The sequence below is a fragment of the Drosophila guanche genome, unplaced genomic scaffold, assembly GCF_900245975.1.
Source record: "Drosophila guanche unplaced genomic scaffold, DGUA_6, whole genome shotgun sequence".
Classification (NCBI taxonomy): domain Eukaryota; kingdom Metazoa; phylum Arthropoda; class Insecta; order Diptera; family Drosophilidae; genus Drosophila; species Drosophila guanche.
Genome location: NW_022995747.1, coordinates 7,470,137 through 7,482,257, shown reverse-complemented (window position 1 = coordinate 7,482,257; position 12,121 = coordinate 7,470,137). Strand labels below are relative to the sequence as shown.

At 51.5% G+C, this 12,121-nt stretch overlaps 2 protein-coding genes across 2 annotated transcripts; both read left to right on the top strand.

Moving 5' to 3' along the window:
• The first annotated feature begins 939 nt into the window (after positions 1-939).
• Positions 940-4,892, top strand: LOC117583450 (dorsal-ventral patterning protein tolloid). The gene is made up of 7 exons (XM_034271750.1): positions 940-1,242; positions 1,298-1,380; positions 1,561-1,977; positions 2,040-2,860; positions 2,921-3,182; positions 3,247-3,815; positions 3,878-4,892. Exons 1-7 carry the CDS (start codon positions 1,054-1,056, stop codon positions 4,837-4,839), a joined length of 3,303 nt encoding a protein of 1,100 aa, XP_034127641.1. The 5' UTR covers positions 940-1,053; the 3' UTR covers positions 4,840-4,892.
• A 481-nt stretch (positions 4,893-5,373) lies between these two features.
• On the top strand, positions 5,374-12,116 carry LOC117582793 (protein abnormal spindle). Its single transcript, XM_034270801.1, has 6 exons — positions 5,374-5,574; positions 5,641-5,817; positions 5,907-6,119; positions 6,209-11,105; positions 11,171-11,472; positions 11,536-12,116. Exons 1-6 carry the CDS (start codon positions 5,560-5,562, stop codon positions 11,812-11,814), a joined length of 5,883 nt encoding a protein of 1,960 aa, XP_034126692.1. The 5' UTR covers positions 5,374-5,559; the 3' UTR covers positions 11,815-12,116.
• The last annotated feature ends 5 nt before the right edge of the window (positions 12,117-12,121 follow it).

Sequence of the window (12,121 nt, the reverse complement as noted above, 5' to 3'; positions counted from 1 at the left end):
TTAGTGTTTCGATTCGGTGGCTTTATTTCGTTGTACTTACACACACTCGTATCATCTTGTTTCTGCAGGGGCTTAGAGAACTTTACACATAATACATAAATGCATATGTACAACTCTCTGATAGTTGACTCAATTTAATACGTAATTAAATCTTTATACATACTATACATATTAATATTATAAATTCGTATAATATAATAATAGTAAATATGTTTTAAAACCAATATTAAAGCGCGTTTTCACTCTCCTAAAGAAGAAGATTTCGAACAGAGCCGTTGATGATCCTCAACCCATGTATGTAGATGTAGATATAAACATTTTATGGCTGCGTTTCCACCTTGTCGTTGCCTTAGGGGGCGCCATGCAGATTGAATAGCATTTATTGGTGGAATTACCGAGAAAAGTTTCGTTCATGAGAGGGATTTATGATCGTCTCATTAATGACCTGCCCTAAAAGGCCCGACGACACACACAACACCTGATCCATAGCCAAAGCCGGCCGGCCACAGGTAGGCAGATGGAAAAGAGCCACAGACGAAGGAGGGAACGGGAGAGGACAAGAGCAAGAGCAAGAGCGAGACAATGTCAAGGTGTAGGGATACCCAAATCAAAACCCATTGAATGCTAACAATCAAGAAAACAGGCAGACAATGGACCGCTTGAATTGCCGATGCGGAGGAGTTTCTGTTGCCTCGTACTCGGACTCCTTAGCTGCCTCTTCAGGTTCTGCTTAAAGCACGAACGGTCGTCGAGCCTCGTCTCTGCATGTAGTGGTCAGTGGTTGTTGTCGATGACGACGTCAGATCAGGACCGATTGGGATCGCGTTTTGCTGCCTCTCTTTCTCGCTCTCAATGGATATTCTTTCTCTCTTGCTCTTACCTGCCTAATCCGTGGAGCGCGCGGCCGTGTCTGAGAAATAAAATTCGACCATCATTGCTTTCAGTATTTAGTTAGAACTTTGAGCTGGCCAGAGTCGGTTGTCCGAAAACGAATTCAAGGAGAACGAGTGAAAGAGTCAACGATCCTCAGAAAAATTCCTCAAGGGTCAAAGAATGTGCGCCATGCCCCATGCCAAAAGAATGAGAATGGAATTTATTATTTTGGTTGTGGCAGCCTTGGCCGTGACTTCGATGCTAGAGCTGGCCCAGTGCCGGCATTTGGATCAGCAATCAGAGAACGAATGTGACTTTGATTTCAAGGAAAAGCCGGAGGACTTCTATGGCATGCTAGATGCCGTGCAGGTGAGTGCGGTCACGTGGTTCAGCGTCTGGGAATTCAGTGTGATTTATACAACAGGTGCCCGAGGCGCACAAAGAGAGGACTCAGCCCAGGAATCGCATAAACCTAGCGGAGAGCAGCAGAGCCCGGCCAGCGATGGGGTAAGTCTTCCGACCAAGCAGCCAGATGCCCCAAGTGGGATTAGTTCGGCACAATGGCGCACAATTAGTCTGGCCACTTGACGTTGCCTGAGGTGGACGGCACTTGAGATGCTTCGCCACACTGTGAACGCTAGCAATACCTGAGCTCATAAGCTTCTCATCCCATCCCATCCACCCCAGCCGCCTGCAGCGCCGGAAGCAGCATCATAAATCGCGAGGCAAAGCCCTGCTGAGATTACCCCCGCCACTGCTCTGGACCGATGCCTCCACGGATGTGCTGCAGCCCGCCTCTCCTTACACTCGACCTCTGGCTGAAGCTGAAGCAGAAACTGAAATTGAAACTGAAACTGAAACTGAGACGAGAACGGGAACGGGAACAGGAAGGGGGAGGCACAGACGTGGCGTGACGGTGCGCCGGGAGCGGACATGGGACTACGGCGTGATTCCGTACGAGATCGATGGCATCTTCAGTGGCGCCCACAAGGCGCTGTTCAAGCAGGCCATGCGACACTGGGAGAACTTCACCTGCATCAAGTTCGTGGAGCGCGATGCCAAGCTGCATGACAACTACATTTTCTTTACGGTCAAAAATTGCGGGTAAGCCTCGACCTAATCGCCTCTGAAAGTATATTGTCTTAAGTTTTTTCCTCCCCCATCAGTTGCTGCTCCTTTCTGGGCAAGAATGGCAATGGTCGCCAGCCCATTTCAATTGGTCGAAACTGCGAAAAGTTTGGCATCATCATCCACGAGCTGGGCCACACCATTGGCTTCCATCACGAGCATGCCCGCGGCGACCGGGACAAGCACATCATCATCAATAAGGCCAACATCATGCGTGGCCAGGAGTATAACTTCGATGTGCTGTCACCGGAGGAGGTGGACCATCCGCTGCTGCCCTACGACTACAATTCCATCATGCACTATGCCACGAACTCGTTCTCAAAGAGCTCCTACCTGGACACGATCACCCCCATAGGCATTCCCCCGGGCACCCACATCGAGCTGGGCCAGCGACGTCGGCTTAGCCGTGGCGACATTGTCCAGGCCAATCTGCTCTACAAGTGTGCGGCCTGTGGACGCACCTACCAAGAGAATTCTGGCCACATAATCAGCCCACACTACGTGTACTCGGGCAATGGGGTACTCAGCGAGTTCGAGGGCAGCGGCGATGCGGAACCAGAGCCGGGTGACGATGGTTCCTTTGATGCCTCGCTCACCAGCTGCGAGTGGCGCATCACGGCCACCAATGGCGAGAAGGTCATTCTCCATCTGCAGCAGCTCCAGCTGCAGCTCTCCGATAACTGTTCCGAGGACTACCTAGAAATCCGGGACGGCTACTGGCATCGATCGCCGCTGGTGCGGCGTCTCTGTGGCAATGCCAGTGGGGAGATTATCACCACCCAAACCAGTCGCATGCTAATCAATTATGTGAACCGCAATGCGGCCAAAGGATATCGCGGATTCAAGGCCCGATTTGAAGGTGAGTTCGAGCATAATCATCCAATTTTGGAGCCATCTAAGTCAACTTTAACTTTCCCAGTGGTATGTGGAGGAGTAATTCAGCTGAGTAAGGATCAGTCCATCGACTCGCCCACCTACCCGATGCAGTACAAACCCGATAAGGAGTGCGTTTGGCTCATCAATGCACCCATCCACCACCAGGTGGGGCTCAAGTTTCAGAGCTTTGAGCTGGAGAAACACGATGGTTGTGTCTATGATTATGTGGAGATACGGGATGGCAATCGGAGTGACTCCCGGCTGATTGGACGCTTCTGTGGCGACAAACTGCCACCCAACATTAAGTGAGTAAAGCTTGGCCATATCCTGGACATATCCCTACCAAGTGGCTTCTCTTTATTCCCATAGAACCCGCACCAATCAGATGTACATCAAGTTCGTGTCGGATGGATCGGTGCAGAGGCTGGGCTTCTCCGCCGCCCTCATGCTGGACGTGGACGAGTGCAAGTTCACGGACCACGGCTGCCAGCATGTCTGCATCAACACCATGGGCAGCTATCAGTGCGGCTGCCATGCTGGCTTCGAACTCCAGGCCAATGGCAAGACCTGCGAGAATGCGTGTGGCGGCATTGTGGATGCCACCAAATCGAATGGCACCCTCTACTCACCCTCGTATCCGGACGTCTATCCCAATGCCAAGCAGTGCGTGTGGGAAGTGGTGGCCCCACCCAATCACGCTGTCTTCCTCAACTTTACCCACTTTGACCTGGAGGGCACCCGATTCCAGTACACCAAATGCAACTACGATTATCTCATCATCTACTCCAAGATGCGGGACAATCGTCTGAAGAAGATCGGAATCTACTGCGGCAATGAGCTGCCTCCGTTCGTTAACTCGGAGCAGAGTGTGCTGCGTCTGGAATTCTACTCGGATCGCACGGTGCAGCGCAGCGGCTTTGTGGCCAAGTTTGTCGTAGGTGAGTTTGGATCAACAAAATCTAGGGAATTCCTCAGTAACCCTAAATTATCCTTCCCACAGATGTGGATGAGTGTGCTGTTAATAATGGAGGATGCCAGCACCGGTGTAGAAATACCTATGGCTCCTATCAGTGCAGCTGTCGGAACGGCTACACGCTGTCCGACAACGGCCACAACTGCACGGAGACGAGGTGCAAGTTCGAGATCACCACCTCGTACGGCATGCTGCAGAGCCCCAACTATCCGGATGATTATCCGCGCAACATATACTGCTACTGGCACTTCCAGACCGTCCTGGGCCACCGCATCCAGCTGACCTTCCACGACTTTGCCGTGGAGAGCCATCAGGAGTGCATCTACGATTATGTGGCCATCTATGACGGTCGCTCGGAGAACAGCTCCACGCTGGGCATCTACTGCGGTGGACGAGAACCATATGCGGTGATCGCCTCCACCAACGAGATGTTCATGGTGTTGGCCACAGATGCGGGGCTCCAGAGGAAGGGCTTCAAGGCCACCTTTGTGTCCGAGTGCGGTGGCTACTTGAGGGCCACGAATCACTCGCAGACCTTCTACTCGCATCCCCGCTACGGAAGCAGACCCTACAAGCGCAACATGTACTGCGATTGGCGGATTCAGTCGGATCCCGAGAGCAGTGTGAAGATTAAGTTTCTGAACTTTGAGATCGAGTACTCGGAGCGCTGTGACTACGACTTCCTGGAGATCACCGAGGAGGGCTACTCCATGAACACCATCCACGGCCGCTTCTGTGGCAAACACAAGCCTCCCATTATTGTCTCCAACTCGGATACGTTGCTGCTGCGCTTCCAGACGGATGAGAGCAACTCTCTGCGTGGCTTTGCCATCTCCTTCATGGCCGTCGATCCCCCAGACGACACTGGTGGGGAGGAGTTCGATGCGGTCACACCCTTTCCGGGATACCTCAAGAACATGTACTCCTCCGAAACGGGCAGCGACCATCTACCGCGAACACACATTTTGCCTCCCAGCAGGCTTCTGTAAACAGATTGAGCATTGCTGAGTGGAATGTATGTTTTTTTTTTGTTGATATTTGTAAATAAACTATAAATAAAACTTATTTTAAGTGACCCTTTCTCGTGGCGTACTTGCTGTTGTTCGTGGCGATTCAGTAAAGTTTGAAATGCGCGCTCTGCCACTCACAAATAACGCTAACATGTGCAATGTTTCATATTCGCTTAAGCCCTTTTTAGTCTGCACCTCATTTGAGAACAAATAAATAAAAAAAAATGCGTTAGAGCTAGCCACTCTAGTGGAAAATTTGTTCATCAATCGGATAAAGTTATAGTTTCAGAGTTGTGAGCTCTAGCTTGTTAGTAATGTTAAGCAGAATATCAAAACAGAAAAATATTTTCATTGCGAAACTTGTTGTGAAACGTACACATTTCCTCGTCAGGTGTCTCTGTTGGTGCTTACACAAATATGTAGTTAATATGTAGAATGTATATATTTTCTCGGTATATTTCTGAAGGACAGTATATCTGATGGATAATTCAGCGGTCACACTGTTGACAACTTTCAAAATGGCAACGGCGGCATTTTTTCGACACTAGATTTTGATTTCAGCTCTAATTGTTGTTGGTCGTGTTTTGTTAATTGTGTTAAGTGCAGCTGTGTTCATGGCACTTGGCTGTTAATTCAGATTGACGTTTTTGTTCATCGCTGTTTTCTGCAAGTGTTATATTCGGTGTGCCGGTATTCGCGATGAGTGCCTTCGAGGTTAGTGGTGCCTGCGATCCAACAAAGATTTGCATTTCTACATTTGAGGATGCATGTATTTTGCAGGTCACAGTGACGCCGTCGCGGCTGAAGCAAAAGAAGCACATCGAAGGTCGCGAGCCAGCCTTGGTGGTCATGGCTCCGTTTTCGGCCAAAGCGATTGTGCAGTTTGAGGACGTGCCCGTAACCAAAACAGCCAGGCGCTTCGTGCGCGTCATCAACCCCAGCGACGACGACATTGAGGTTAGTTGGTCGCCGATATAGATCAGTCGGCGGCTCGGCTGCCTGGCAACATGTATTTGATCAATGCTAATCACCCTCACGGCTTCTAGGTCAAAGTAACGAAGGGCATCAGGGAGGAGCACAACCTGACCGTCGAATGGATGGAGCATGTAATTCCCGCTCGCGACGAGGTCTCCATGGAGCTGGTCTGGAGCCCCGAAATGGAGGTGGCCTGCAAGGAGACGCTGCATTTGCTGGACAATAGAAATTTTCGAAAGGACGTCATGATCATACTCAAGTCCAAGAGCAACCAGCCGGTCAAGGTAAGCCCTTTAAGCCTCACACCAACCCCGCCACTCACCCTTCTCTGCTTCTGCTTCTGCTTCTTCCCTTATGTCTCGCCTACCTGAAGAACGCGCGCAAATTTCCCACCGTGGGCAAGACGCTGCATCTGAAATCGCCGACGGGCGGCGGGTCGAAGAAAACAAAAAGTGCGGCAGCAGCTGTTGCGCAGCAGAAAAAGCGTCATTCCGTAGCAGCGGCTCCGTCCAAGCAGCCCTGGCGCTCGTGCAGCGGCTCGCGTACTGTTCGGGCATCCTCAGCGGCCCAGCATGCACCGCTGATGGAGAAAAATGTTTACAAGCCGCAGGAGGAGTCTGCTTATGTCTCACCACAGCCACGCTCGTGCAAGGAGAACGTTAGTCCCATGACTCCTGCAAATTTGTTCAACATATTAGATACATTTAAGTTCACACCGCTCACTGAAACACGCGGCACTGGCGCTGACATTATGCCAGAGAATCTGGCTGCCTGGCCGACACCTAACCTGCTCACAGATGCCAAACCGACTGTCGGCGACTTGCGACCCCGTCGGCTCGTCCCTGACGAGTTTGAAGATCAACCACCCACCAACAAAACCTTTGATGTGAGGCATTCAGAGACCATAAACATATCATTGGACACGTTGGACTGCTCACGCTCCGAAATCCTGCTACAAACGCCAACTATTCAAAATAAAACCACAACCATTGTCCATGCAACGCACCCCAGAGCCCTGGAATGCATCCGCGAGGAGGAGGCTTCCAGCCCCACGAAGGCGGAAGCTAAGGGCCCCGTTCAAGACTTGAAGAGGGATATCAAACTGGTTGGTTCGCCACTGCGAAAATATTCAGAGTCCATGAAGGATCTGTCGCTGCTCTCGCCGCAAACAAAGATTGCCATACAAGGCTCGATGCCGAATCTCAATGAGATGCAGATACGTTCGATCGAACAGAATCGGTACTTCCAGGAGCAGCAGCCGCCGCAAATGAATGTCAAGCATGTAGACCGCACGTTGCTGGACAACTCCATTGGCAGCGAAGCGAGCTTTATGTGCCCGCAAGACTATCTCTTTAATCACAACGAGATTCTGGCCCAGTCGAGTCGATTCAATCTCCATGAAGTGGGCCGCAAATCGCGCAAGGGCAGCCCTGTGAAGGAGATGAACACTGATAACACCCAAAAGCGACGCTCCCATGAGCTAAGTTTCTCGGATTCGCCCAGCAACGAGTCTCTTTATCGCCAAGAGACCACGATGGCCATCTCACCGCCGAAGAAACAGCGCGTTGACGACATCTCCTTGCTCCGAAGTGCAGCACCAGCCAATGCCTCCGCCAGAAGTGGCAGCACGTGGACGCAAACACAGCCCAAGAAGTTTAAGCTGGCTCAAACAATGTCGCTTATGAAGACACCAAAGCGCAAGGCTAGGGAAGCAGCTCCCGTAAAGCTCTATGACTCGGAGCTCTACATGCAGACGTACATCAATCCGGATCCGTTTGCAGCCACAACCACTGCAGATCCCTTTCTGGCCTGCACCATGTACTTGGATGAGCAGGCGGTGGAGCGGCACCAGGCGGACTTTAAGAAATGGCTGAACGCCTTGGTTTCCATACCCGCTGATCTGGATGCGGACTCGAACAGCAAAATCGATGTGGGAAAGCTGTTCAATGAGGTGCGCAACAAAGAGCTGGTCATGGCGCCCAGCAAGGAGGAGCAGTCCATGAACTATCTGACCACGTTTCGTCTGGAAACACTGCGTCGGGCAGCTGTGGAGCTATTCTTCAGCGAGCAAATGCGTCTGCCCTGCTCCAAGGTGGCCGTCTATGTCAACAAGCAAGCTTTGCGTATACGCAGTGATCGCAATCTGCACCTGGACGTGGTCATGCAGAGAACTATCCTGGAGCTGCTGCTCTGCTTTAATCCCTTGTGGCTGCGACTGGGTCTCGAGGTGGTGTTTGGCGAAAAGATTCAGATGCACTCAAACAGAGATATTGTGGGCTTGAGCCACTTTATTCTCAATCGGCTGTTCAGGAACAAGTTCGAGGAGCAGAAGTACAGCAAGGCCTTCACCCTCACCGATGAGTACGCGGAGACCATCAAGAAGCACACGCTGCAAAAGATTCTGTTCCTGCTGCTCTTCCTGGACCAGGCCAAACAAAAGCGCATCGTCAAGCATAATCCCTGCCTCTTTGTTAAGAAGTCCCCCCACAAAGAAACCAAGGACATATTGCTGCGATTCTCCTCGGAGCTGCTGGCCAACGTTGGAGACATCACGCGCGAGTTGCGCCGCCTGGGCTATGTGCTCCAGCACAAGCAGACCTTCCTCGACGAGTTCGACTATGCCTTTAACAATCTGGCGATAGATCTGCGAGACGGCGTCCGGCTAACCCGCGTCATGGAGGTCATTCTGCTGCGCGACGATCTGACCCGTCAGTTGAGAGTGCCTGCCATATCGCGGCTTCAGCGAGTCTTTAATGTCAAGTTGGCTCTGAACGCTTTGAATGCGGCAGACTTCCAGCTGGGCGGTGAAATCTCCGCCGCGGATATCGTGGACGGTCATCGCGAGAAGACGCTTTCGCTGCTCTGGCAGATCATCTACAAGTTCCGCTCGCCCAAGTTCCATGCGGCTGCCATGGTGCTCCAGAAATGGTGGCATCGTCGTTGGCTGGGCGTTGTCATCCAGCGCCGCATACGCCACAAGGAGTTGATGCGTCGCCATCGGGCAGCCACTGTCATACAGGCGGTCTTCCGCGGTCACCAGATGCGAAAGTACGCCAAGCTCTACAAGGAGGAGCGACTTCAGGCCACCATCATCCTGCAGAAGTACACGCGACGTTTTCTGGCCCAAAAGCAACTCTACCAGAGCTACCACAGCATAATCGTCATCCAGCGATGGTGGCGGGCCCATTTGCTGGCTCGGCATTGTCGCCAGCGGTTCCTGGAGTTGCGTCAGTCTACAATTTTCTTGCAGCGCATTTGGCGCCGTCGTCTGTTTGCCAAAAAACTTCTAGTGGCTGCCGCCACAGCTCGTCTTCAACGCTCGCAAAAGCAACAAGCTGCGGCCAGCCATATTCAGATGATGTGGCGCAGCTATTGCCTGGGCAGGAGCCAGCGGCGAGAGTACATGCGCCAGCGGCAGCTCATTATCTTTGTGCAGCGTCGAATGAAAGGAAAATGGTTAATGCAAAAGCAGCGCCAGGAGTTCCTAGAGCTCAAGAAAGCCACCCAAATCATACAGCAGCGCTGGCGTGCCACGGTCCTGATGAGGAAGGAGCGGACCCACTTCCAGCAACTTCGTATTTGTGCTCTTAAGCTGCAGACACACAGAAGGGCCACACTTCAGATGAGACAAGCCCGTGACAGCTTCCAGGCCATCAAGAAAAGTGCCATTGTCATTCAGCAACGCATTCGTGCCACTTGGGAGATGCGTAAGCAGAGAGAAGTCTATCGGAGAGAGCGCATTGCTGCTGTTATTATTCAACATCATTTCCGCTTGCGCCTGGATATGATCAAGGATCGAAATTCGTTTTTGGCGACCCGTCGCTGCATCGTTAATGTCCAACAACGCTGGCGCGCCACTTTGCAGATGCGTCAAGAGCGTTCCAAGTACTTGCAGCTCAAAGCAAGCACCCGTTACGTCCAAATTAAATTCCGTGCGAAGCGCCTAATGCTAATCCAAAGACAGAAGTACCTTCAACTGAAGAAAGCTGTGCTAGTGGTTCAAAAGCGTCGCAGAGCAACGCTTCAGATGCGGGAGCAGCGACAGCACTTCCTTCGTTTGCGTGGGGTCACCATCAGCATGCAGCGAAGGTTCCATGCCGATAAGGCCATGCGCTTCATGAGGGCCAAGTATCGAGGCACCCAGGCTGCCGTGAACTGCCTGCAGATGCACTGGCGGGCGCATCTCTTGAGACAGCGAGAGAGAAGTCGTTTTCTAGCACTGCGTCAGGCAGCCATCACACTGCAGCGGCATTACAGAGCCCGATTGGCAATGATTAGGCAAAGGGACAGCTACAGGCAGCTCAGGAATGCAGCAATCGTGATTCAGCGGCGCTATCGAGCCAGGAGCGAAATGCTGAAGCAGCTGACTCTGTACCACAAGAATCGTGATGTCATAATTAAAGCCCAGCAACGTTACCGCGGTAAACTACAGATGAGGATGCAGCGTTCACACTTCCAAAAGCAACGCCAAGCAGTCATTCGCATTCAAAGGTGGTGGCGCAGTCTCCAAGAGATGATTCAACTGCGCCAAGGCTATCGCAGAATGCGCGCTAGTTCGATGACCATCCAACGCAAGTGGCGAGCGACCGTTGCTGCCCGTTTCCAGCGTGAGATCTTCCTAAAGACCATCCAGAAGATTCGACTCTTGCAGCACTTTATCCGAGCCACTCTGCAGATGCGAAAGGAACGTCAAGAGTACCAGAAGCAGCGTGAGGCAGCTTTGGTTCTACAGCGTCGGTTCCGTGCCCTTCAGTCCATGCTCAAAGTGCGCTTGGAGTTTAAGCTCCTTCAGTCGATTACCATTCGCCTACAGCGGAAGTTCAGAGCCACACGCATTATGCACGAAGTACGCCACGATTTTGTCCAGCTACGACAGATCACCATACATCTGCAGCAAAAGTTCCGCGGCAAGCGCCTGATGATAAAGCAACGCGAGCATTTCCTACTGCTGCGTCGTTCCGTTTCCAATTTCCAGACGCATTCACTTGGCTACTTGGCCCGCAAGCGTTTCCAGGCTCTGATGACTCCAGAGATGAAGCATCTCATACGCCAGAAGCGGGCGGCCAAGGTTATACAGCGCTACTGGCGTGGGTATCAAACGCGTCGTCGCCAGCGTCATCAGGGTCTGTTGGCCATGCGAAAGCGCATTGTGCAGCTGCGTCATGAGGCGAAGGCTGCCAACTCGGTGCGCACCAAGGTGCAGGAGGCAGTTGGATTCCTGCGCGGTCGCTTTATTGCCAGCGATGCCCTCGCAGTGCTAAATCGATTGGGTGAGTACCTCTAACTTTGATTCGATGCACTAAACTAATCCGCCTGCCTGCTGCACTCTCCACAGATCGTCTGTCGCGCACTGTGCCACATCTGCTCATGTGGTGCTCGGAGTTCATGTCCACATTTTGCTATGGCATTATGGCCCAGGCCATACGCTCGGAGGTGGACAAGCAGCTGATCGAACGCTGCAGTCGCATCATTCTCAATCTGGCTCGCTACAACAGCACCACGGTCAACACATTCCAGGAGGGCGGCCTGGTGACCATTGCCCAGATGCTGTTGCGCTGGTGCGATAAAGACAGCGAGATATTCAACACCCTTTGCACACTCATCTGGGTGTTTGCCCACTGCCCCAAGAAGCGAAAGGTGAGTTGTATCCCTAACATTGCCCATTTTGTTGTACCTTAAATCATAATCTTTACTCTGCAGATCATTCACGACTACATGACCAACACGGAGGCCATTTACATGGTGCGCGAGACGAAGAAGCTCGTGGCCCGCAAGGAGAAAATGAAGCAGAATGCTCGGAAGCATCCTCCCATCACGAACGTACGCCATCCTTCGCAGCAGTTGCAAACTTTCTCGCCCCGCGCTCTACCCAGTCTTGAACCGGACTTTGGCATCATACGCAACAGTCCGTACACTTTCATTTCGTCCGTGTTTGCCTTCGATACCATTCTGTGCAAGCTGAAAATTGATATATTCTAGTTCTAACCCTACGCTAAATGTTAAATGTTTGAAACGTTTTTTGTTAGTCCCTTAAATGTTGACTGAAATTGTTTACTATGTCGAGTGTTTGCCCAACCTTAACATAAATGTAGAATAAGTTACGTTTAAAGAGACACATTACTTCTTACTGTATAATACATATTTATATCTGACTAGCTACGTATGGAAAAAGTCAGCGAAGATTGTAACTTATGTATTTAAGAGCTAAGCTTAGGTTTATTGTTTTTATTGAGTCCAGATGCAGAACGAGTGTAGGAAATAAATTTGAGAAATGAGAATTAGCGAA

What these genes read in the sequence shown, in the direction of transcription:
- LOC117583450 (XM_034271750.1), top strand. Translation starts at nt 1,054, where the DNA reads ATGTGCGCCATGCCCCATGCCAAAAGAATGAGAATGGAATTTATTATT. An exon ending in AGAGCCCGGCCAGCGATGGG is followed by an intron (nt 1,381 to 1,560) that starts GTAAGTCTTCCG and finishes CATCCACCCCAG; the next exon opens with CCGCCTGCAGCGCCGGAAGC. An exon ending in TGTGGCCAAGTTTGTCGTAG is followed by an intron (nt 3,816 to 3,877) that starts GTGAGTTTGGAT and finishes TCCTTCCCACAG; the next exon opens with ATGTGGATGAGTGTGCTGTT.
- LOC117582793 (XM_034270801.1), top strand. An exon ending in AGAGCAACCAGCCGGTCAAG is followed by an intron (nt 6,120 to 6,208) that starts GTAAGCCCTTTA and finishes GCCTACCTGAAG; the next exon opens with AACGCGCGCAAATTTCCCAC. An exon ending in CGCAGTGCTAAATCGATTGG is followed by an intron (nt 11,106 to 11,170) that starts GTGAGTACCTCT and finishes CACTCTCCACAG; the next exon opens with ATCGTCTGTCGCGCACTGTG.